The 26,422-nt window shown below is 38.4% G+C and overlaps 1 protein-coding gene across 2 annotated transcripts in view; it reads left to right on the top strand.

The window, feature by feature from the left end:
* spock1 (SPARC (osteonectin), cwcv and kazal like domains proteoglycan 1) overlaps positions 1-26,422 on the top strand; it is a 109,329-nt gene that overhangs the window by 36,310 nt on the left and 46,597 nt on the right. For both annotated transcript variants that reach the window (XM_026193125.1, XM_026193133.1), the window contains exons 3-4: positions 19,623-19,631; positions 21,717-21,762. In XM_026193125.1, coding sequence (XP_026048910.1) covers positions 19,623-19,631; positions 21,717-21,762 — 55 coding nt within the window. The remainder of the gene's footprint in view (positions 1-19,622; positions 19,632-21,716; positions 21,763-26,422) is intronic.

Here is a 26,422-nt window from a genome sequence, read left to right as displayed (position 1 = left end):
CTTACTAAATCTGTTTCAACAGCATGGCAGGAAGAGTGTGTGAGGTATGTCGGTGTTCTTTCCACCATTCTCAGCCAGAGCAATTGCAAAGAGCATTAAGCATATGAATGTAAAGATCCGCTCAGGTTTCCTCTGAGGAGTCACTGCTTTAAGCGAGGGGATTTCTTCAAGCCTCGCTATCGTCTCAGTATCTTAAGCATGACTCTCATGTTTTCACTCTAATTATACTGATCTTGTAATTACACAGTGAGAAAGAAGGATTTTAATAGAAGCATTAAGGCTGCCTTGGCCGATCTAAGTGGATATAAAATGGAGAATAAGCCACTGAACTTCTTTGCTGCCGCATGTTGAAATATGAGGTTTTCCAGGGAGCAGCTGGTAAGATTCAAGTTGATAGCGCGTGTAAAAGCACCTCCTCTGGAGCCCGGCTCAAAGACGAGCGACTACACTCATATTGTGGTTCAGAACTGAGAAGAGAGAGAGTGAAATAAGATGTTTGAGTCATGCTAGTAAGTTTGCCATTTTAAAGGGCATGTAAAATTCGGTATAATTAACATTGCAAATGGCTGAAGAATTGCGACATGAATTTTCAGATTAGAGTACTGGGCAGTTATTAACCTGCCAGCTGGAGAGAGCATAGCTACTTCCTTTGGAATACATCAATGACAACACAGTTATTAATTTCTGAAATACAACAGTGCAGTTGCAAACCTTTAGAGCACGACTGTGTTCATTAAAGAGTAAACACAGACACCACATTTCTGTTACTTAAATCTTTCATATGCCATCCGGAAGGAACCAGTCACATGAGAAGGTGCCCTTCAAAGAACCAATCACCAAACTGGTCACTAAGCTTCGATTTGCATAACACAGATTTTAAAAAGAAAAGCCAACATTCAGGGATTTCTGTATCCTCAGTATTTAGCATGGCAAGTGAACAAATCTTGATTTAGCTGGTAGCAAAAGGCTGATTTCCTGTAGTGGTGTTAACAGCAGGTCCAGTGGATTCAGATGACGGCTCAAGGTAAAACTGGGTTTGTAGACTTGTGTTCTAACAACAGTGAGCATCTCTTAAGATTGTGATTAGTTTGCACTAATTAGGCTCCACATAGACTGCAAATGGAGCCTTTAACAATTGTTTCCTTCCGATAGTTGCAAATTGACAAATTCCAAAATCCTCTCCCATGGTCATGCGTGAGTCACATGTGATTTTTCTTTTAATGGCTTAAAAGTACCAAATTAACAGGAGAGAAAAAGATCTCTTTTTGCATGTTGCAACTTGCATGAAACAGGTCCCAGTTGCCCCAAAAGGAAACAACAGCAATAGGACACTGGTGTAAATTTAGCATGTGCCTCAGAGATGGAGTGACATAAACAGCCTGGTGCACAGGAGAAAGGTGATTGATCTCCAAACCTTGGTGAGTGCTTGCAAGCTAGCACTGTTTTCTGCTGACATATGCATCAGCGTCAAGAACGAGATGGTTAATGTGACACATTTTGTAGTGAGTTTAGCAGTATGAGTGCTTTTAAGTTATTTAAGTTAAGTATTTAGAGGGAAATAAAAAGTGTTTTAGGATTTGGTAGGAGCTGATCCTCCTGAACAATTGCAGCTATTAAGGGGACTGGATACACTGAATGTGTCATGTTTGTTTTGCACATGAATTTACAGCTGAAAACCCTTGTCTTACCTATAAAATGAAAATTAGTCTTCCATCAAATGGTGAAAGCTGAAAGAGAACACTTCTCCCAGGAGGGCTCATTAAATCTGATTTTACTTTTGTTACGTCAGAATAAAGAAGAAAGACTTTCCTATATGTCGTCTCAGATGTTCGTCTGATTGGAGTTACAGTAATATGTCCCTACCCAATACAGTTGTGCATCATTTGGGGTCTGACAGAATATCATAATTTTAGGAGGATTATTATATCACTCCTGCAGAGGTGTGAGAACGTCAGTCAGTGCACAGATCGTCCAGGTGGAAGGACCAATCCCCATGTGGTCTTGTTAGGGACGTGTTGTTTGTTCGCAGAGAGAATTCACATAATAGCGTCCTCCTTTCTAAGAAGACAATGGTTAGTCCTGTACACACTGTTCCAATATGCAAAATAACTGTCACAGTAAATCTAGAGAAAGACCAGTCATCTCGTTTTTCTCCAACTAATGGTAGGAACCTGTATTTTTTTAATTAAATAAAAACAAGGGGTAGCATTGTGTTCTGTACAGTGGGTTGGTGCACTTGGCAAAATGTTTTCGCAAGCTTGCTGCTGTTTAAATATAAGAATGTCTGCTAATAATTTTAAAAACATCAAAACTAAATACCGGAATATGGGCGGCACAGTGCCGTAATTGTTAGCACTGTTACAGCAAGTTTGTCTGAACCTCCTGCTCAAATGTGTGGAAGATCACAGTGGCTTCTTCCCAGTGTCCAGAGACATGGCTGTTAGCTGAATCACTCTGTGAAGGACTTGCAGACAGAAGAACTTCACTGATGTAGCTGTACTTCAGTTGGATTAATAATTGTTTATCTTTGATTTCTTTTTTTTTTTTAGTCAAATTAGGAATTTTTGAACAAAAACATTTTTAAATTGCTGAATGTCATTATGTGGTATAGTGTGCCACCATAGTGTGCCCACAGCTGCTGTAGGTACTGCCGTGATCCTGGGTTTTTGACTTTGAGTTTTTTGGGATTTGTTCAGATTTCGCATGTTGGTTCCAAGGTTCAATTTCATTTTTATTTGTGTCTTTGCGCAGTTATAATATTTGTGGTTTAATTTTGAATTAATTGACCTGGTGATGTTGTGGTTCCTTTTGATGTCATTATTATTCCACTCTGCCTCCTTTTCTTTGGTTTTGGTGTTCTTACCCTGTTTCCTTGGCTTCATTTTTTGACCTCAGATGCCCTTCCTCTCCATGCATCCATGTTTTTAAAATCACATCTGACAGTTTACACTGTCTCTTGGATTTTCATTCAGCATTTTGGTCAACACTACAGGTTTGATATCAAAAGTAATCGGTGTGCTGTTCTTGGTGCATCACTAATACATGATATGTATGTGATGTTCAGCCCACACATCATACCTTCCTGTTTGCAAATATGATTTTAGTTGTCCTTCCTGCTTCTATTAAATATGATGTTGGTAAAATTTGAGCCTATCACTGCAGAGGAGTCTTGACTATCCCATTGTTAGCTCCCGTCTTTTCCTGTCTCCATGGGTACTCGTCAGTATAGCAAAAATACAGTGTCACTAGCAGCACCAGGAGCAAATTGGAAGGTATGAAGTGATCATGGGCTGAACATTCATTTAAAGAAAAAACATTAATGTCAAGTAACCGCAGTGGTTAAATATCTCTCTATTGTTAAATGTTTACTCCAGTTGAAATGAAACGAATGACTCCAGAATTGAAATATTCTTCTGCTGCTTTTATGAAAGTGCATCTCACGCCTTTGTTCAGTGTAAAACTGCTGCAGTTTCTAGTATCACTCGCCTAATCGTATGTTATGTTCATTTCAGAGGTAGAATTAACATATACAATGCATAACAAATTTATTACATTACCATATTGGACTACTTAAAAACACATAAAAACAAGAAGATGCAAGACTCTCAAAAACTAAAACTTTCTGACCTCCTTAAACTGAATTCCCATTTTTATACCCACAATTGAGCCGTCACACTAGACTAAGTCAGAAATGGAACCTTAATTAAAAAACTAATGATTTGCTTTTTATTTATTTATTCAGCTTTTTTGTAAAATAAATAAATAAATACAATTCAAGGAAAACAACAATGATAATATATCAGCATTCAAAAAATGATTCTGATTAAAAAGTTTGTACATATTGGTGGCGTAATCATTACAGGAATATAAAAAGTGCTTTTAGTAATTAAAAATACAGTTAATTTAGGGGAGCTGTGACATAAACCTTACAGTGGGTGATGGTCTGATATGTTTTTCAAACAAAGTAACTTTAATTAATTAATCAGTTGTTAGTCCATAAACGTGGCGTAATCATGAAAAATAGTTACTACTATTTATTAGACTCCATCATGATGTATTTGGAAACACTTGTTTTGTCTTACCTGCAGTCACAGGGATAGGGACATTATTGATTATTTGATTATACCAATCAACTAATCAATAATAAATGCTTAAGTTTAATAACAGTTACATTCACTGGTATTTTGTTAGCTTTGGCAGTAAGCTGTAGATTGTGTGTCATTATTTTTGAGGTGCTCTTACTGTATACCAGATTTTAAGCAATGCCCAACACACCGGTATAATCTAAAGAACTAAACTCTGTTTTCACAAACTAAGCAGTACTCTAACAAAAAACATGATGGAAAGGAGCCTTCGAAAGTGTTGACAGAACAATAAGTGATGTATTTATCCTCAAATATGAAAGGATCGAGTGCATTGTTTGTGCAAGCTTTCGTTTTGAAGGAACGCGCTTATTGAGATAAAGACGTCTGTCAGCTCGAGCAAACCTCAAGTTGCCGTTATCTGCAACAACATCTTAAATCTGCTACTGTGTTTGCTTCATCTCTCCCCGCGCCGCTCTTCTCCGCTCAACCTTTTCCGTGGTTTTTATCCTGCATTCCCCTTTCCAATCCGTTCTCCTTCTCATTTTCCTACATCAGCACCTTTTCCTCTTCTCTCTTTGTTTCCCTCACTGATTCTGTTCCTGAGTAAGCCTTTTCAGTTCCCGTGAGACTGTGTGAAATTAGCTCCTGGCTGCTGGGAGTCGTAGAGCTGTGTTGTGTGAGATGGTGGGGGTGTCAGTGAGTAGTCCTGGTATTCTTTACTGCTAACTTTGATCAGACATAAGGCACACTGCTGTTTTTTTCTGTTGTGTTTTAATATAAAAGCAAAGGAGTGCAATAGTTTTCCAAAGTGCTGTCCTGCTTGAACCCCATCTTCCTTACCTCGAGCAGCAGCAGTGCTGTTTTAAAAACATTCTGCACAGATAAGAAATCTATTGGTAAAGAGGAGTGTCCCGTGTTTTGGCTCAGTGCAGTGTTGTTTCCTGTACAGGACGCACTCAGCTGTGATAAATATGATGAATGTGGTATTTAGTAAAAATGTCAGTGGGAACTTTAGTGGGAATGGTATTTACTTGAACAGAACAAACTGTCTGGCAATATTTTAAAATTTAAATGCACAAATGAAGCTTGTTTTATGTTTTGTTTTTATTGTGACCATAGTGATAAAAGGCTTAGTTATAGTAAATTGGTCTTTGAAATTTGAAGAATTAAACAAAATGCATTGTGGCATAGTTTAGGGCTCTGTGAAATGTGTTTTGCAGACCAAAGAGCTCAGTTATATACTGAGAAAAATACTATGTGCCCTTCCACTACTACTTTGTGTACAAAAATCTGCCTTGCATATTTATATTCAGCATTAACAACAAGATTTTTGTTCATGCTGCAAAAGTATCAGACTTTGTGTTCATGAAATCCACATAAGCCCTAAAAAAACCCACAACCCTTGTGCTTTGACTGTTAAAGTGGGGGATGTATAGCATTAATAATTCTTATTTAAAAGTGCCTATGCAGTGTTTACTGTAAAAATAATTTGGCTGGCCCTTAGGAAAACCCAAAGGGTAAATATTGCAGTTTTTATTATTTTAACAAAGTGCTGAACCAACAGATATTTTCTGTTCCCATGCAGCAAACTTCAAAACATTGTGGGAATTTGTCTGGGGCCGTGCGTGGAGGCTTTGTCTGCATGTAGGCTATTTGACTTGCGTTTAGTTTGGCAAAGCCTCAGAGACAGGTGAGTATCTGCACAAAGACGTACACATAAACAGTCGCACGCAGTGAGATGTAAGTGCTCCTTCCCATGAGCTTCCTTTGAACATTCTCCTGCCGTTTACTCTGTGAACACACAGTATAAAACAGTAAAAAAGACAGCAAGTGTCAGAATGAAGGCAAATGAGAAAAAGATGGGGAACGAATGAAAGTAGAAGATGAGCACAGCGATCCTCTGACTGGTTCGGTACTGCTCGAACATCTTAAGGGAGGAGGAAACTCTGCAAACTTACAGAGTAGAACTGAGGAAGAAGAGAAAAGGATTAAACAGAGCAGAGTAATGTACTTGGAGTAAAGAAAGGGCATTTATCTCTCCCTCCTCCTGAACTCTTCCCTTGTTTCCTCAGTGGAGCAGACAGATAAGAGGGTTTGTGTATGATTGGCTTAACACTTGGCCCTATGCCACTGCTGCGCTATCACTGTGGGATACCATCAGGAGCTGAGGGATTCTGTCAGATGGGATGGTGTTTAAAAAAGATTGGATAATTTTGTACATGAAGTTAGCTGACTGAATTTGAATCAGCGTATTTGAATGCTGCGTGTGAACCTGAGCTCGAACATGAAATGCCCAAGACACACAGATGTAAGCCTCCTATCATGGTCCCTTTCACTCTCTATTTTTTCTTTGCATAATTTCCTCGATTTTTTTTTACACATTTTCGCTGTGAGACTGAATAGATCTCCCTTTATGGCACTAGCTCTCTTTGAGAGTGAAAAACAGAGTTGCCATATCACTTCATTATGACAGCTGTAACCTTTTGAATCTTTTACTTTGGAACCTTTTCGAAGCCCATCAGTGCAAATGTATGGCGTCAGTTACTGCCACTATGGCTTTTTATTACAACAGTCTCACGCTAATGTTACAAATTGAAGCTTTCTAGTAGAAACCAAATAAGAGCGAGCATTGCTCTGCTGTCTTCCCTATCAGTCTGTAAAACACTGAGAGATTAAACCGAAACGATCACAGCAAAGTGTTAAGAGAATTTCATCCAGCAGCTGAAGAAAAATACAGCTACTGCTTTGTTTTTTCACACCAAGAAGAGGTTATGGAAGCATGGCAGACCGCGGCAGAGGAAGTAATTCATCATCATCATCTAGCTTATGGCTGTACGCTCACTAGTGGAGCTCACTTCATAGATAAGAAAAATCAAAGAACCACACAAGTTAGGGACCGATTGCAATTCAGTTTTTCAAAAGCCTGACTTGCCAATTGTGTTTTCCTTTCTTTGTAAGCACTAAAGTTAAGAGCTTACACGATCTATGAGGGAAAAATTAAAGATTTTGGTCACCAGCCTATCGATCTGTGCACCTCTGACCTTCACTGAAAACAATCTGTTCTGACATACTCGCTGGCTTGTTGAAACAACAAGTCCCTTAATGCTTCTGTGTTGCCTGCTTCCTCTGAAAATGAAGGACGGCAGATCTGTGGTAGTGTCAGGCTAATTTACTAACATGCTGTCTTATTTATTATTTATTGAACTGTGTCCACTAGCTTGTATCTCCCCTCCACTTAGACCAACCTAGATCTATGTCGACCTCGATGCCTGTGGTTTACATGCTGGCTGCTGTGACATGGAAACAGTTCATGGCATGACACTTAGCTAGGCATGTGGAGAAAATCTCTGAGTCACAGCAAATTCATTTAGACTCCTCTGTCATTGTGTTTAACACAAAACTCATGCTCAGCCTTTTTCCTTTTATCTTTGTCACTTACTGACTGCCAATTTTACAATTTTTTGGGCAGTCACTTGTTTGTCCTCTTACAAACTTAGTGATGGGGACGCACGAATACCCGTTTTTTCTTCACAAAGCTTTCAAAGTTGGCACATGCTGTACCAGACATAAGTAGACACGACTGAAAAAATATAATATCAAACAGCACCGAAATGAAATTAAACGATTATTGCTAAAGAGATTTAGTGGTGAAAAATGTCTTGCTCATTCCTCTTTGTCAAATCTCAGAACAGCTCCTTTATTCCATTTTATATTCTAAACATTGTATACAAACAAATACATCACCACAAGGAAATTATGGCAGTTTTTAAAACTTTTAGATTTTGAAGAGAAACAATACAAAATTGTGGATTCTATCCATCTAACCATTAATTTTTCTGCCACTTATCCAGTTCAGGGTCGTAAAGAGGCTGGAGCCTATCCTAGCTACGAGTATCACAAAATAATCAATAAGGAAAATGAATTGCTGAATTTAACTCATCTTCTCTACAAGATGGGACATTTTTTTGTGTGAAAGACACAAAAATGACAAGAAGGTGGCGTTTGAGCCAAACGAAGCTTATGTTTAAATTAATAAGGATCTGTGCTGCCTGCTGTCTGGGTGCTCGCCTGTTAGCCCGTTCTTTCATCCCTTCCACTTTCCCACGCTGTCAAACTCAATACTGACATCCAATCATCTTCTTGCCTCCCTTCTTTGAGCAAATCAGCCTCTGCCCCATGTGGTTTAAATCTATGCTCTCCACCATTCTCCCTTTTAGACTCTCATTCATGCAACCCACCTCCTCCCCACCCCTGATTCACCCAAGTCATTCGAAGCTCCATCCAAGCCTCAGTATCCATCTTCACTAGCACCAGCGTCTAGACTCCAGGGGGTCCTGTCCTAAATCGTATTACTGCTGGGATTCTGTTCTGCCATGACGGGTCATCAGAGTCTAATCGCCAAATATATTGATTAATTTCGCTATCTGAACAAATCATGTTCAATTCTTCAAAATGATCTCTCCTTATTGAATTGATCTAATTTTGCATGACAATGCTAAATAGCAAGAGATAAAGGCGCTCCAGCTCCAGCTGGACTTATGTTACATTCCTCCCATTATCTTTTTACAGTCATAGCAGGAAAATAGCTCAGTTCTACTATTTAACGCAAGCCTAAGTATTCAAAATACTGAGTCTACCAGAACTACAGTGAGAATATCACATAAATAGAATCTGATACTAGGCGTAAACAGCAATAATAATCACTGCGAGGAAAGACTGTTAGAAAATGTGCAGCTCTATTCCCCATTTATGAACAGCTACTCTCAGATTTTTTTCTCCCTGCCTTCGAGTGAGGCCTTCGGGTGCAGCTAAAACTGTTTCTGCTCTCTGATTAGTTTCAACAACATTTTGTACAAACTCGTTCTGACAGAGAATGCAGTTACAGCCTTTAGCATATCCTCAGATCAAATTTGTTTCAACTTTTTTGGCATCAAATAGGATACATTTTGGATTTATGAATGTGCACGTTTTTAAAGTGAGTGCGAGCGTACATACAGAAGAACATTTTTCAAAGATTTTTTTGTTTTTATGTGTGGTCGTTTTTTGTTTCCTAATAGACAGTTATTTTCCTACATCCAAAGCAACCCTTTTTCTCTCAACAATCATCCTTCCTGCCACTGTGTTCTGTGCTTGTCACTCTGGTCTGGTTGCTGTCAGCAGGTATATGCAAAGAGTGCTCTTCCACAGGGCTCCATCATCCGTCTTTTGCCTTTTTTTTTTCGTTGTTACTTCAAACTAGTTGTCCTCTTATTCTTCTCACTCTACTCAGTGCTCAATGCTTTTTTTGTTAAATTGACTCCTCTCTTTCCATTTTCCACTTCTTCTATCATAATTGAATCCTTTTCATGTTCAATATCCTGAAACTGAAAGAAAATATGGGGAGAAAATGGAATGAAGCTTTTTCTTTGGGGGGGGAACTGTTGGAGGAGGAGATAAATCTGCAGAGAAGATGGCAAGATATTTTGAATAACACACTCCTCAGTGAGGTTTTCCTCTCATTAACGTGAAAAGAAAGGACAGAATGAAGAGGAAGCAGATTTTTGATGTCGGCTTCCAGCCATATTGTTCAGTTTCTGGATCTGAAGGGGATAGTGCTCAGCAGTATAAAAAAATAGCACAAGAGCAGAGAGGAAGAGAGTTGATGAATGAGGGAAGCTGTAAAAATAGAAAGCCAAAGGGAGAAGGGAAGGGAAGCATGCAGAGAGAAAAGAAGTTGTTTGTCTCAGTTTAGAGGAGCTGGACTGGCTGTGAATGCACATGTTATCACTGGTAGGTCAGGTCTTACATAATTTTACAGGCTGGACAGAAATCATTGTTCTAATGATGAAGCCATGTTTATTTTAGATGAGTTGTGTGTGCGCACGTGGGTGCAAAACAGGGAGTGAGAGAGAAAGAGAGGCAGTAAAGGCTGACTACCTTCCAATAATATAAGGGGAGGTGTGTGTGTGCGTCTATGTGTGTGCGTGTGTGTGCATGTGGGGTATCCTCCTCCATCATCTTCTGAGCAGCACATGTAATATTCAGTGTTATCCATGTGTTCATATGAATGAGATGCTGCCTGTCAATCTTAAGGCTAGAGACTCAAATAGTGGATCGACTCCGGTGGACCTTTGCTTCAGGAAAGCAAACCCTCCTCTCTGTTCTTCTTCTGTTCTCCTCTTTCTTTTTTGCCTCTCACTGCGTTGCCTTCTCACTCTGTGCTCCAAACCTTTTCCCTCTTCCCTGTCTGTCCATTTCTCGTCTCGTCGTCTTTCTTCTTTAGTCCTCGTCGACTATTCTGCTTCCTCTCCTGCTCTCCTCCTGCAAAGCATCTCATAATTGCCTTCATATTTTCTCTTCCTGCATGTGCTTTAAATCCTCAATTTTCCCAGTACAGCTTTTTGTTCCTCTTCTCCTGATTATATCTTCATTTTCTCACATCGTCCATTTCATAGCTCCATTACGAAGAAATAAGGGTTGAATGGATATGCAAACAAGGGCTCTCACTTGTGGAGGCTACTATTGCCTGTTAAGAAAAAAACCTATTTAACAAGCTTTGTCAGAAATTTTGAGAAGGTATATAATGTGCTTCATAACGTGCTAAAATCTATTTATCCTTTGATTTTCCTTTGCTCATCCAGTTCGTCATTGCTATAGGGGTCAGGTGGGGGATAGAACCCAACCGAGCTGAAACAGACTATCTGTTGCAGACCTAACACATAGAGACAGACAACATTCACGGTTATGGTCAATTTCATGCAAACACCACACAGAAGGGCCCCAGGCTGGATTTAAAAACCCACGACCTTCTCACTTTGCTGCCCTGCTGAAAATATCGATATGGAGTCTAAAAAAGGTTAAACTGTAGTCAAACTTGTATGATCAAGACAGTCTCTTTTTGATTAATCTCTTTGAATTCTCAAATTTATATTTTGAACAGAGCACTAACAGTGCTCCAGCCAGCACACAGTCTCTTGCTAGCTGTCCCAGCTACAAATAAGTTGCAAAACGTACCTAAATGTGTTCATAATAACCCATCCTGCGGCATAAGTAGTGGTGCATTCAGTTTAGAATTTGCTCATGTCACTAAAATGCTTGTATTGGTTGGGCTCCATTTTAAAAACTTTTAATCCAAGTAGTTTGTTAAGTGTGTTACAGCTAATTAGTTTTCATATTAATTCATCACTGTTGTGATAATGACCCAGAAGGCTTCATAAGCCCTTATAATCATTTTATTTTCAGTTGTATGGCTTTAAATCCACTTGAGGTGATATAAATTGTTAATGGAAGGTCATTTAACATTTTAAATGCAGAGATTAGGGTTTTTTTTAATTTGTTAATATCTTTTGTTGATACATTTGTATAGTTTGGAGAATTGTAAAATGGTTTGACTTGATTGAAATGTTAAATACAGGGAGTGCAGAATTATTAGGCAAGTTGTATTTTTGAGGAATAATTTTATTATTGAACAACCATGTTCTCATTGAACCCAAAAAACTCATTAATATCAAAGCTGAATGTTTTTGGAAGTAGTTTTTAGTTTGTTTTTAGTTTTAGCTATTTTAGGGGGATATCTGTGTGTGCAGGTGACTATTACTGTGCATAATTATTAGGCAACTTGACAAAAAACAAATATATACCCATTTCAATTATTTATTTTTACCAGTGAAACCAATATAAGGCAAGGCAAGGCAAATTTATTTGTATAGCACAATTCAACAACAAGGTGATTCAAAGTGCTTTACAGAGACATTAGAAACAAAAACAAATAAAAAGCATGATTTAAAATTGATTAAAACAAGCAAACAAACAAACTAACTAAACACACACATTTCACACCTGTTCGCGCGATCTGAACCCTTATCGTAAGGGGAGCTACCAGTCCTTCTGTGGACGAGCTACTTTCTATTTTAAATTCCCTGAATTTAAAATACTCTCTAGACCCAGTCTAGACCCAGCTGGGGAGCTACCCAGAGCTCTAATCCCACTTAACAAACAAACAAACAAACAAACAAACAAAACAGTATATAAAATCAAAACAGATAAAATCAGAAATAGATAAGATCAGTAGTTAGTGTAAGTTTTGAAATTTAAGCTTAAAAGTGTGGATTTGGTGCTTTATTCAAATGCAGCTGAGAATAGGTGAGTCTTCAACCTGGATTTAAATAAACTGAGTGTTTCAGCTGATCTGAGGCTTTCTGGGAGTTTGTTCTAGATATAAGGAGCATAAAAGCTGAATGCAGCTTCTCCGTGTCTGGTTCTGACTCTGGGAACTGATAAAAGACTGGATCCAGATGACCTGAGGGATCTGGAAGGTTCATACTGGGTCAGGAGGTCACTGATGTATTTTGGTCCTAAACTATTCAGAGCTTTATAGGCCAGCATCAGAACTTTAAAGTCTATCCTCTGACGGATAGGCAGCCAGTGTAAAGACCTCAGAGCTGGACTGATGTGGTCCACTTTTTTGGTCTTAGTGAGGACTCGAGCAGCAGAGTTCTGAATGAGCTGTAGTTGTCTGACTGATTTTTTAGGTAGACCTGTAAAGATGCTGTTACAGTAATCAAGCCTACTAAAAATGAATGCATGGACTAGTTTTTCCAGGTCCTGTTGAGACATCAGATCTTTTATCCTAGAAATATTCTTGAGGTGATAGTAAGCTGATTTTGTTATTGTCTTAATGTGTTTTTCTAAGTTTAGGTCTGCATCCATCACTACACCCAAATTTCTCGCCTGGTTTGTGGTTTTTAGATGTATAGATTGAAGTTCTCTGGTGACCTGTAATCGTTTTTCTTTGGCGCCAAAGACTATTACCTCAGTTTTGTTTTTGTTTAGTTGGAGAAAATTGTGGCACAACCAGTCATTAATTTCCTCAATGCATTTACCAAGAGCCTGTACAGGGCCTCGGTCTCCTGGTGACATTGTGATATATATTTGTGTGTCATCTGCATAGCTGTGATAGTTTATTTTGTTGTTCTTTATAATCTGTGCCAGTGGGAGCATGTAAATGTTAAACAGAGGGGGTCCCAAGATGGAACCTTGGGACATCTCCACATTCACAAATATACATTTCTGACATTCAAAAACAAAACAAAAACAAATCAGCGACCAATATAGCCACCTTTCTTTGCAAGGACACTCAAAAGCCTGCCATCCATGGATTCTGTCAGTGTTTTGATCTGTTCACCATCAACATTGCGTGCAGCAGCAACCACAGCCTCCCAGACACTGTTCAGAGAGGTGTACTGTTTTCCCTCTTTGTAAATCTCACATTTGATGATGGACCACAGGTTCTCAATGGGGTTCAGATCAGGTGAACAAGGTGGCCATGTCATTAGTTTTTCTTCTTTTATACACTTTCTTGCCAGCCGCGCTGTGGAGTACTTGGACGCGTGTGATGGAGCATTGTCCTGCATGAAAATCATGTTTTTCTTGAAGGATGCAGACTTCTTCCTGTACCACTGCTTGAAGAAGGTGTCTTCCAGAAACTGGCAGTAGGACTGGGAGTTGATCTTGACTCCATCCTCAACCCGAAAAGGCCCCACAAGCTCATCTTTGATGATACCAGCCCAAACCAGTGCTCCACCTCCACCTTGCTGGCGTCTGAGTCGGACTGGAGCTCTCTGCCCTTTACCAATCCAGCCACGGGCCCATCCATCTGGCCCATCAAGACTCACTCTCATTTCATCAGTCCATAAAACCTTAGAAAAATCAGTCTTGAGATATTTCTTGGCCCAGTCTTGACGTTTCAGCTTGTGTGTCTTGTTCAGTGGTGGTCGTCTTTCAGCCTTTCTTACCTTGGCCATGTCTCTGAGTATTGCACACTTTGTGCTTTTGGGCACTCCAGTGATGTTGCAGCTCTGAAATATGGCCAAACTGGTGGCAAGTGGCATCTTGGCAGCTGCACGCTTGACTTTTCTCAGTTCATGGGCAGTTATTTTGCGCCTTGGTTTTTCCACACGCTTCTTGCGACCCTGTTGACTATTTTGAATGAAACGCTTGATTGTTCGATGATCACGCTTCAGAAGCTTTGCAATTTTGAGACTGCTGCATCCCTCTGCAAGATATGTCACTATTTTTGACTTTTCTGAGCCTGTCAAGTCCTTCTTTTGACCCATTTTGCCAAAGGAAAGGACGTTGCCTAATAATTATGCACACCTGATATAGGGTGTTGATGTCATTAGACCACACCCCTTCTCATTACAGAGATGCACATCACCTTATATGCTTAATTGGTAGTAGGCTTTCGAGCCTATACAGCTTGGAGTGAGACAACATGCATGAAGAGGATGATGTGGACAAAATTCTCATTTGCCTAATAATTCTGCACTCCCTGTACTTTTGTTCTAATAACTGCAAGATTTCACTGTGTGAACAGGCTTATCGGTTGCTCAGCTTCTCACTCTAAATCAATGTGTTGCTTTTCCAAATGTGAGCATATAGTATCTAAAATTTATGTAAAGCAAATCTGCTGCCTCTATTGAGCATTCTTCATTCCTGCAGTACAGTAATCTGACGCAGTGTATCCCTGAAATCCACTCGCTGCTCTGTGCTATCTGTTCACAAAGCTCATATATCAGCTTCACAAGGCACTGATCAGATCCCAGATCAGTCCTTGTCTCTAAGTATAATGTTGCCTAAGGAAAAGAGCAGAGACTTGGTGGAGACAGAAAGGAAGATGAGGAGGGGGAGAATTAGAGACTATGGGGAAAAAGATGAGGGTGGGAGGATGGGAATTCGGCAAGGTTCCAGAGCCATGAATAAAATGCATAAAGTACACAGTAAAATTTTAATGCTGTTTAGTTTCCACTGAGAGGCCAGATTTGCATCCTCATCCCCTGATTATGACATCTTCAGTCAGCACTCCAGGCTTGGCATTGCCCATTTTAATGTTAATGTGAGTGTTTGCACAAATTCACTATTACTCACTTGTGAGAATAGGCATATACACACACATACACACTCACACAAAACACACACTTTTCAGAGAAGGTTACTTCTGCTGAGAGAAGCTAATCGGGCTGAAACCATTCCCGCTTTGGTTCCTTCTGTCCCTTTTCTTGTCACAGATTTCCTAAGGAACCTCCTATCAGATAATATCAGGCACATCACATTAAACTGAGAAAAAGAAAATGAGCTGACCTGGTGAAGTCCTACTAGACTGACTGTGAGGTCATCGTAACAGTGAAAGATTATTTCAGATCTTTCTTAGAAGCAGACCAAAAGCACTGTTTTTGTAGCTTTAATAGTTCCCCCCACACTGATAGCCTACAGGGCGCTTTACAACTGGCTCACCAAAGGATTCAGTCTGGCTCACTGGATAATCTGTCAGAGCCTAACAAACGAAAAGACAGCTTTTATTTATTTAGTCAGTTTTTGCACTTTGTGTCTTTGTGTTTTAAGTTGCATCTTCATATACAGTGTTGTGAAAAAGTATTTGCCTCCGACCAGATTTCATCAGTTTTTTCCATATTTGTTGCTCTTACATGTTTCAGGTGATCAGACTAATTTTATTATTACAAAAATATAACCCAAGTAAATACAAAATTGAGTTTTTAAACCGTGATTTTAATTTATTAAGAGGAAAAAAACCCAAACCTAGCAGGCCATCTGTGAAAAAGTAATTGCCCAACGTAAAAAGGTGAAAAAGTAATAAGGAAGGGGGTATATACTTTTTCACAGCACTGTACATATATCGATTCTGTAGACGAAGAGCAAGATTTTTGGTGCTTGAGGCATTCTGTTTTATATCTACTGTCTGCTCGTAGTCCAAGTTCAATTGATTGATAATGTCAGACTGTCTAAAAGTAGTTAAACAGTATATGTCGAGCGTAAAAGACGGATTGCTTTTGCAGCAATGTGGTTTTATTGAATATGAAGACTTTCATAAAGTATACTTAAATAAAAAAAAAGGTTTTCTAGGTTGCTATGCAATGGCTATACTTAGTCAGATTGTATGGATCAAATTGGGGTGCATACAGCCCAATTTGATTGTAAATGAATGTGACATCCTCGTGTAGAATAAACATTGAGGTACCATGGCAATACAAAAGAAGTCAGCAGCCCACAATTACTTCATGATTGTACAATAACTAATAAAATAGAAATGACATTGAGAAAGAATGAGAATAAAAATCTGGTGTCACACTGGTGAAACAATTCTCAGCCTTTAACTTTTATATGAGCATGTTCACAATCCCATTTCTTATTGTTGTTATTATTGTCTTATTGTCTTTGCTTCACTGTGTTTCTCCTGTTGCACCATGTATCATACTGAGCTTGAATATTTTATAGCAGAGTCAGCAGAGCTCAGTACATTTTAGCTGTGACCCCTTCATAATATTATGTTTTTCATTTGAATACCTAACAGTCTCCTCTAAGTCAAGGGTCAGATGGGGTGAACTGCCAGGGGAATTTCTTTTGCCTCCACAATCCTGTTGAGAGACCTGTTAAACTGCAGTTCTGCAGCAATTTACACTGTGGCTAACTGACAAATATCCCACTTTTCATGCATTAAAGTGTTTATATGCCACTTTGATTTCTCAAAGTACTCCTGTTAGTACTGTATATTCAAAATGAGGAACTGGAAACTATGTTTTTTCAGTACGTAATATATGCAAAAAAAAACATATTCCTGACTGAAATCTGACTTAGAGATGAGACCCAGAATAAACAGCACAGTCATACATATAAATGTATTACCTACAATATCCTAATTTGTTGTTTTCACTATATTCATTGCATTTCCTCATTGGCATGGTGCCCCTTGTCCTTCCCTGGGAAGACAGTTAAAACACTGCTGCTACGTTTTAATGTATCCTCTAGCTCCTAAGCTTAATGAAACTACTCACTGCAATTTGAAGGTGTTTGCACAAAAACATGTAGTCAGTTAACCATAATTAAAATAGAGGTTGTAAATAAACTGTAATATGAACAGGTGTATAATAAAAGAATCCAATTTTCAGTGACAGCTGTTATGCTACATTTTTAAATTGATTTTTAATTGAACACCTCAAAAAAGACTTAATTACACAGATATTTTGTGTGAGCGTGTGCGTATATGTGTGTGTCAGAGCTTCTGCAGTGTTCACAAGTTTGGACACAACATGGTTAACAGGTTTTTTCCTGAGACTCGCTCCTGAAAGTTCCACCATCACCTCCAACAAAGACGATATGATAATAACGACACAGTTTTATGTCCTTGTAATCACTTTAAAGGGTTTGAATGACATTGGGGCAGTGTCGCAGAGAGCTAAACAGCCAGTTAATGCTTTTGAGATGAGCACAATAAAATATTAATGGGGGTCTTGGGCAAGGAAAGGTCATCACTGTGACTGAAGCTGAATAATAAGAGAGCTAGTAGCAACACTGTGAACCTTAAGTGACACCAGCTAGAAAACAGTGGAGGCTCTTCTCAGGCAACAGCAGCTCAGCTGCTGTCCTCTGTTGGATACAGTTAACGCTCTTATCTGTTGTGAACTTTTGCTTGTTTTTTGGGTTTTTTTTAGTCACAGGTAAAATTTGTCTCACTAGAAAATACAGAGGAGTTCCAAATTGTAGATGGTACAGAAAACAAATATAGTGATTCTACCAAAGCTGAAGAAAAACAAATGAAAACCGTTAGTGTTACTGACTGCAAATAACCCATTGCAAAGAGGCGCTATAATCCATCATGATGTTTGTGTGATTTTTTTGTACACAGGTGTAAGAAAAGCGAAAATACTGTGACTTTAACAAAAATAAGAAAATGTCTTGAAGTTTAATCAGGTTTTAAATGTTATTTATTACAGATGACAAGTTAGCTTCTGGATTATTTGAAGAAAATTCAAAATAACTACATTTTTTATGTTTTCAGACCACTTTAAGTGATCTTAGGGCAGGGATGTCAAACTCATTTTACATCATGGTCGAGATGCAGCCCACTTCGACCTTAAATGGGCCAGACCAGTGTAAAGATGTTTAACTTATGTTTAACTACACATTTAATCCCTGAGATGTGTAAAAAAAAAAAAGTGCATGATACATGATAAAGAAATGCTCCTATAGTAAATCAAAGAATTATACTGTAACTCTTAAATTGTAAGAAATAAATGTGTGAAGTTACATGTTAAAATTAAGTTTATTAATTAAAAAAAAGTTAAGATGTAAATGATGCAAAGTCCAAAATCTATGCCCTCCCTCCTGGTCCTTATTTTTGGACATCCCTGTCTTAGGAGAAAGAAGGGATTTAAAAATAAACTTTTTCAATCTCTTTTAAAATTTTTGTTCATCTGAACTAAATGTCTATAAGGATTTAATCTAGCTGACCATCTGTTTCAGTGCATTAAGATATGTCCAGCAAGAATGGGCTCTGCTTGTGATAAAACTAGCCCCTCAACAGCATTGTTAACACAGGCAGCCAACAAAACATGAAAGCAATCTTCATTTGATCATAATACATTATTATGCTGCTCAACAACTGCTGTTAGTCAGAGAGCAGCTTGCGTACCGACCCTTAAGTCTACTGACTACCTCTTATGTTTTTCCCCGACCAGAAGTCTCAGTCCACTCAAAAATGTTGTTAGAAGAATCAAAAGTAAAGCAAGCAGCTCGTCGTCTGCTTCTGTGCGTTCGGTTCCCGCCACAGCAGGCCAAATTGAGTTTAGTGAAAGAAAGAAAATACAGGACTACCCATCTAGCCTTTGGCTTAGTTTGTTGACCAGACCACTTACCCCTCTTGTTTCTGTCTTAACGTTGTCATATTCACCAAGAATCATATGTCTATTTTTAAATCCCAGAAGATTGCACCCATTTACCCAAAGGATAGCATCCATAGAGATTACATAAAGCCTATTAAAAGTCAGTGTCCCATGAATATAATTATGAAGCTATTATTGTTACACTGAGATGGTTACATGTTATTTCTTGGACCATCCCTGATTTTTACAGATTTCACTGCATTTCAACGCTGCTGCTGCTGCTGCTGCTGCTGCTGATGTTGTTTTTGCATGTCACTTTAGCTGTTTTTCCTCTCAGTTGGGACTGGATTTAGCTACAGCATCAATTAGTTAATGGACATTTTTCATCTACAGATTAGATCCAGATTAAAACAGTAAACCTTTTGTTTAGTCTCTGTCCCTGAAAATTTTACATGCCCTCCTTTTCTCTTTTTTTTCATATGGCATTTTGGCATTTGTAAAAAGGACCCCCAGTTAAATAATTCTATGCTTTCTTCTGCGCAACTTCCGTCCCTCTCCCTCTCTGTTTCTTCTCTCCTTTCCCTTATGCTGCCCTGTTACGCTGCGTGTACAATTTGGCCTCAATGTGTTTCAAATTACATGCCACATCAAATAAGGCTATCTCATAATGCTGCGAGCGCCGGTGCAAGTGTGCGGGTCCTTGGGTATTCCACCACCTTCAGATTCGTATTAAATGAAACTCTAGAGTTCAACTCAGTATTCAGAATGAGTAATACAGGGTTGTAATACATCTGATAGACATAGCATACTGTGCCATTATCACTGACCTTTCTTTTCTTCTCTCTCCCCTCTATTCCTTTCTGTCCTCTGCAATCATCTAAAGGAAGCAGAGGTAAGTAGAGTCATTGTTTTTGTAACTGTCATTATTTTGAAACACATTGTAATTCTTTAGTAAAGTTTTAGTGCACTTACAAACTGCTGGATAGGTGTTGCTGATTTAATTGCACAGCAGGTTAGGTGGCTAGTCATGCATAGTATGTTATAGTCCAGCATATTAAAATTCTGCTGTTGTGCTTGTAGGTTTCACACTCTCAAGCAAGCTTACTATGCTTAAATGAAGTAAACTGAATTAACCGGACTTCTCTGGCAGTTTGCTTCAGAGCATTACTGAGGCTGGGTTATGTGGGCTGTCTGTGTTCATCCCAAAAATGTTGGCAAAGGTCATAGTTACGTGTTCCATAAATAAAGAAAAACTACTAGTTATTTTGAAAAAAAATAATCATAAAAGTAGCATCCAAAAAGAAAGTTAAATCCAAGTATGCATGTGCATGGTTGTGTACCTATATTTATTTATTGTGTGCAGTGTTTTTTTTTTTTATTTAGAACCTGGACATATCTGTGCATGTCTGACTGAATGACTGGTCTGGTTTAGAGAGGAAAGACAGCATCTGGCAGTGTGGTTGAGGTTGTATCACTATCCAAGGAACGGGAAAGCTGCTCAACGGTGAAGACACTAATAATGCTGAACCAGAGCAGGAGATGTGGACATAAAATAAATGAAAGAAAATGATGTGAGGACATGATTTAAGTAAGCGCCTAAGGGACAGGCTAATTAGGTTTCATCTCCTGATTTCAAACTTCTGCGTTGGCTCAAATTTTGACGGTTGTCATTTATAGAACAAGGACTGTATGAGTGGGTCAACTGTCCATTTTCACTGGACTGTTCCATATCACTGATACTAATTTAGTCTCTCTCACTTTTATACTCTTATATGCTCGCTCTCCCTCGCTCTCCCTATAACTCAATAGCACAGGAGATAGAGTTTTCAGACCCAGCAGGTTCACAAATGTCACTGACTCAGGCTCACTTCCTGCTGACACACATATGGTTCACCCAGGGAAATCATTTAGAAGACACCACCACTACACACCTCTGCGTGCATATATGTGTGTGTATTAGTACGTTATGTAATATTATTATCTTTATTATTAAATATAAACTGAATCTGACAGGAGGGGTCAACTACAGCTCTTCCTTTAGGTACCCACACATGGTGTCTTGGTAATAAAACTGTTATAATAAACTAAAATGTTGGTAAATCTAAATAATTGAAAAATACCTTCAATTATAAAAACAACCCAAAATTTCCTTAAAACCCTAATAACACAATCGTTTTAGTGTGTTGTAAGCCGTTATCGTGTATGTTAAAGCATAAAGTGTTCACGAAAGTTCAATCAAGTACAAATATCAGTTTATGCTTAACAGATCAGATGTTTTAAATGCAAATCTGCTGCTTTTTCTATAAGTAGCTACTCCAAAATGACACCACTTATACCACTTTTTCCTTTCATCTGTATGTCAGACCATTCTTTGTTTATTCTTTACTTACGTAAAACACATTACATGACACTAACAAAGTCATCACTCTACACAGTGGGCTTATTACTTTAATTGCTCTACACAGCAGAAGATGTCTCTAACAAGGCAGGAAGTCTGCTCTTAATTGAACCAATGTATCAAATAGTATTAAAACAGCCAGTTATTTTTTTATTTGAATATGTTCAGTTCATGAAGCTTTCCCTTTAACTCTAAACAAAACTGTGGTGAACAAAGACTTGTTCAAATAGAGTCATGAAAATCATATTTGACCAGTGTTAATTCATAATGGCTGTTAAATGTTATGCTGCTTTCTTTGTTCTTTGGAGCATATAACCTTCTTTACGCTCGAGTGTTTCTGCTGCAAGTTTCTATTTACATTTGTCCCTATTTTATTATCCGAACAAGCTCATACCATACATATTTTCTATTGAAATCAACAAAGAGACGAACAAAAAGAGAGAAGAATGGAAACAGGATTTCTCAGTAGTGACATTTAGTATTTGGTTTGTTTACTTTCTGTTCAATAAAATAATCTGTCCACTCTTCACATGTTTAGTTCTTTCATAACCCAATCGCTTCTGTTGTGTTTCCACTCAGGATGACTACTTCAAAAGCTGGGCACCTGCAAAGTCTCTCGATCAAGGTGAGTTTTGCTTTTTTGTGTTACTATAAATTTTTGTATTACTGTAAGCTGTATGTGAAACTACGGGTAAAAATGGAAAATTCCACTGCTGCTTTGAGTTCTAAGTTGATTTTAAACTAGTAAGTGATGCCTGATGCTATACCTTTTACCGTATACCGTATTATGTGTCTAATAATCTAAGCAAGCCAATCAGAAAGTCTAAGAAACATTAAATACTGGGAGTACTGGGAGAGATTTGTCAGATTTTGTCAAATTCAACAGATATAAAAAGTGCATAGTCCTCAAATTGAAGCTATTGCAAGGAGTATATTTGTGCTAAAATGCAGTATAGTATATTTAACCTTCTTTTAGCACACATACAGTCATGTCCAAAAGGAGTTTATTGTTCTGCTTGGGATCATGGTCCTGCTGCATGACCCAATTTGGACCTGCGTAGGTTTAGCTCCCAGACAGACAGCATCACATCTGACTCTAGAATACTTTGGGATACAGAGTAGTTCATGGTCCACTTAATGGCTGGAAGGTGTCCAGGTCCTTTAGCAGCCAAACAAGCCCAAATCATTACCTCTCCACCACCGTGCTTTGCAGCTGGTATGAGGTGTTTGTGCTGATTTTTTGTGTTTGTTTTTTTTTTATCAAATGTGGCGCTGTGGTCAGACAGCTCCACTTTGCTGTCATCTGATGAGCTTTAAAAGAAACTAAATTAAACACTGTGTTTTGTCAATAGCACCCCAATAAAAGGACCCAAAATCGGGATACTCAGAGGCTGCGTAAAAGACCTAAATCATAATCTTTAATTGAAAGTTAGACATTGATTATGCACAGAAAATGAAACAATGAAGAAAACCAGAGGCAACTATTAAAAATAAAACCATAACACAGTATGTAGACAGTGTAATAAATATATAAATTGTTTGATAAATTAGAAATTAATACTGAAGGTCATCGACAAGTACAACTAGTTCAAAACCAGTAAATGTCAAGTGTTATAAAGAGATAATTTACGTCACTGAAACTTTATTGTGTGACTTGTGTTTGATGTTCACATTGCATTTACATGTTACCTTTGTATTTTAGCATTTTTCAGTAAAGATGCTAGAAGGACTCTGAGTTGCACTGTTGAGTGATTTGCTGCCAACAACCCAATAATCTCCCTTATGTAATACTCTTATTGTGCAGACAAAAATCCCTTTAGTTTATGTGTACTCATCTTTCTTTTGTCTTCTAAAAGCAAGTCTCCATAATGTGATTTGCAGCATTTTAGCAAGAATGCATCGCAAGTGGTGTCTAATTCTTAAAGTTAGGGTAGTTCTGCTGTTTTTTGACTGTGTGCATGTGTCTGGCCAAATGTTCTTTCTTTTGAACTGTACGTGCTGCTTATGGACTAGTATGGCAATAATGCCAAGTCCACTTTATCAGTCACAGTCAAGTGTGTAATGCTCTTAGACCCCCAGTAACTCTTGACTAACCTCAGTTATTACAAACACTAACTCACTTTCATTCACACTCACAGTCTTGCTTTACTTACGTATGCAGACGCACACACGCACTCTCACACCGAGGTAGTTTGTGGGGTTAATTGGACGGCAGCTTTTTGAACAGCGCACCAGAAATCTTGCTACCACTGAGCTTGTTCTGTTCTTTGCTGGCTTGGTTTTGCATATGTAGCACAGTAACTGCAACTCTTCAGGGAAAGACTTGCTGAGCAGGTTTATCTGGGCCAGCTCCTCGTGGATACTGAGCCTAATGAGAACAGCCTTGCCTCAGTGCATCAAATTTTGGTGATACTCTATTTTCTCAGAGATAAGTAAAAACAAAAGGTAAACAGAGCTTCATTCTCTTAACTAGGGACTCAGTGCTTGCTGCATTATGAATATTATTCTTTGTGCCAAAATCCAGGAGGAGTGAGGCCAGATTTAGGTGCTAAAAGAATTATATACTTGGCCAAAAAAAGGTACTGTAGTGCCACAACATCTGTATCACATTTCTTTCTATACCTGGAGGCACTGGTTTGATTTAACCTCTCATAGGATTCAATATTGATGTTGTCAGCTGTATATTATTTGCAACATCTTTCACCAAATTAGGCCGGAGACCAAACACAATAAACACAAGAGTGCTTCATTTCTCATTTCATTGGTGCTGACAGAGTAAACCCGAAGAGAAAGAACACTTACTGCACTGGCAAACTAAAGACATTCAGCATCTGTGTGGTTACTCATGTACACTCAAGCGAGGTGTTACTCTTTACTTGCTAGCATTTAGCTCCTGGTAATTATACCAGGGGTTTTAATTTTTATATGTCCAGCCATTTGTTTAAATTTAACCAACAGGGACATACTAGAACCAAAAGACAGACTGAAAAAAACAAAACAAAAAAACCCCAAGGTGTAGTTTTCCTTTAATTGCAACAAGAGTCAGTAAAGTTCACTGATTACATCATTTGTCTTTTACCATTTGTTACATTTTGTTTCGAAAGTGCTCCTTGATGAGACCACTAACATCAAACTGTCCACTCCATGCATGTGAGTCATTCTGGTTCAACACAGCAATGTGACATCTGTGCATTTATCTGGAGACTCATTGGGTGCAGCTGAAGCGCAGGTCATATTCATGCCAATTAAATACTGCACATACTTTTTTGTGCCGTATAATTTCTCCTGCAGCGCTGCACATCAGCTGCAACATGACTGCTCCCCTGCTGCAGAGCTCGAAACAGCCTGCCCTTTCTGCACTCCTTCAAACTGCACTCTGCAGTTACTCCCACACAAACAGCTCAGCTGGGAGTAATGGATGGCTAAATGATTAGGCACCAAATAAGTATGAGGAATCAATCTAACAATCTGGTCCTCTTTTGGGAATATTTGCTGTTATCACGTGCTTCTTCAGTCGGTCCAGTTTTCACCCAGCTGATACTGCAGGCATTTCATTCCTTACTGTAAACTTCACCTTTGAACCAAATCAGAGTATTGGATGTGAATGACTCATGATCTAAGCAAAACTGACTCCTCAACTATCTACAATTTTTAGTATTCAGAGGATTTTAGTTTTCCTTTAAGTTTTAAAATGAGGAATTAAAGTTGCCTAAACTGAAAGGTAGACAATAAAGATTCTAGGTAACACGGAGTGAATGTGAGGAACCACTGCAAAAAAAAAAAACGTACAAAATGATTAAATCTTATATAATCTAATGTGTGTGGTCAGATCGCTAATGATACTGAAATGACATGTGCGACCACAGCACTTGATTTGAGGTCAGTACAGAAAAAACAATACCGTGCACCTGCAGGTTTCACTTTGACTAATGAATCCCAGGTCGTCCTTGGAGACTAATCAGCAGCAGAAAGGTTGATTGGGGGAAAATCCAGTCCCTGATGAATCACTCTGCAATTAATGTTCACCTTTGTAGCATGGGTAGCATGGATGAAATTAGTGTTATCACAAATGGCTTGTTTGTAATGCTGAGTCATCAAATCCACTGGTGCTAAATCTGTTTTCCATACATGTCGTGCCTACTGAGTTCCCACAGATGAGTAGTTTTAAGGCTAAATGTTGTTAACTTGTTTCCATGGTGACAGTTCATTGATCTGCCTGATTTCTAGTCATGGATTAACTGTTTTGGCTTCTTTACATATCCCCCCAAAAAACTGTGTCCAATTAAGGATACAGTGACACAAGCCTAGAGACCAGTGAGTGACTCATTGACAACCAAAGGCAACAAGAGAAAAATGTGTATTCTCCAACTAACTGCAAAGTGGTTGCTGGCAGTTGATTTGCAGTGAAATTCACTGAAAAGAAATATACAGGGCTGCACTAAAAACCTTTTGAGATTGCTTTGGTCCCTAGCAGGTTGCCGTGGTCACCTATAATTTTCTATAAAAGATGTACGATTGGCTTAAAACACTTCCCCACACATAGAGCAGTACTGGAATAGTTTACAGTTGCACTTTTTCAAGTTTATCTATTATTTAAGCAGTTACAAGGAGATTTTATGCACTTCTTTGCACTGAATTTCAGCAAACAATTTCTTAAATCAAACTCGTTTCAAGCTCCAAATCTGTTGTTTGCATGTGTTTAGTTCCTCACTGGAGGTTCTAACGCTGCAAAATTGGAAATATTTTTTGATTTTTTTTAACCTGTTATGTATTGTATAAACCCATTTGTAAATTGGCTAGATCATATAGATGTTGGTATCCTATAGCTAAAAGTAAACATTCACCTCCTCAGATCTCACAAGTCATTTTTCTAAAAGACTAAAGTAGTCACAAACTTAACTATTTAACTTTAGGTTAAGTTTTAGGCAATTTACTAAAGCAGCTGAATTCTAATTCACTGCCTTTTCTTTAAACATTACCCTCATTTTGTTTTGTCCCTTCAATTTTATTTGTTCTCTTTCATATTTTCAAGATAATTTCCTCTTTCTTCCATCCTTTTCACTTCACAGCCCTGTGTATCTGCTCATTGTTTCTACACAGTTTTCTATTATTTCTGACGTATTGAGTTCATCACATGGAAATTACATAATATTGAACAATGGGTTACTGTTAATCAACATGCCACAGTGCCGTAAATACACGCACACATGCAGTTAAAGCCTGTGAGAGTTCATTGGTTGCTTTATTCATGCACCTTTAATTAATTTTTTAAAGAATTTGGTTGC

The sequence above is a fragment of the Astatotilapia calliptera genome, chromosome 2 (assembly GCF_900246225.1).
Source record: "Astatotilapia calliptera chromosome 2, fAstCal1.2, whole genome shotgun sequence".
Classification (NCBI taxonomy): Eukaryota; Metazoa; Chordata; class Actinopteri; order Cichliformes; family Cichlidae; genus Astatotilapia; species Astatotilapia calliptera.
Note: the sequence above shows the minus strand (reverse complement) of the source record. Positions and strands in the feature narration are given on the sequence as shown.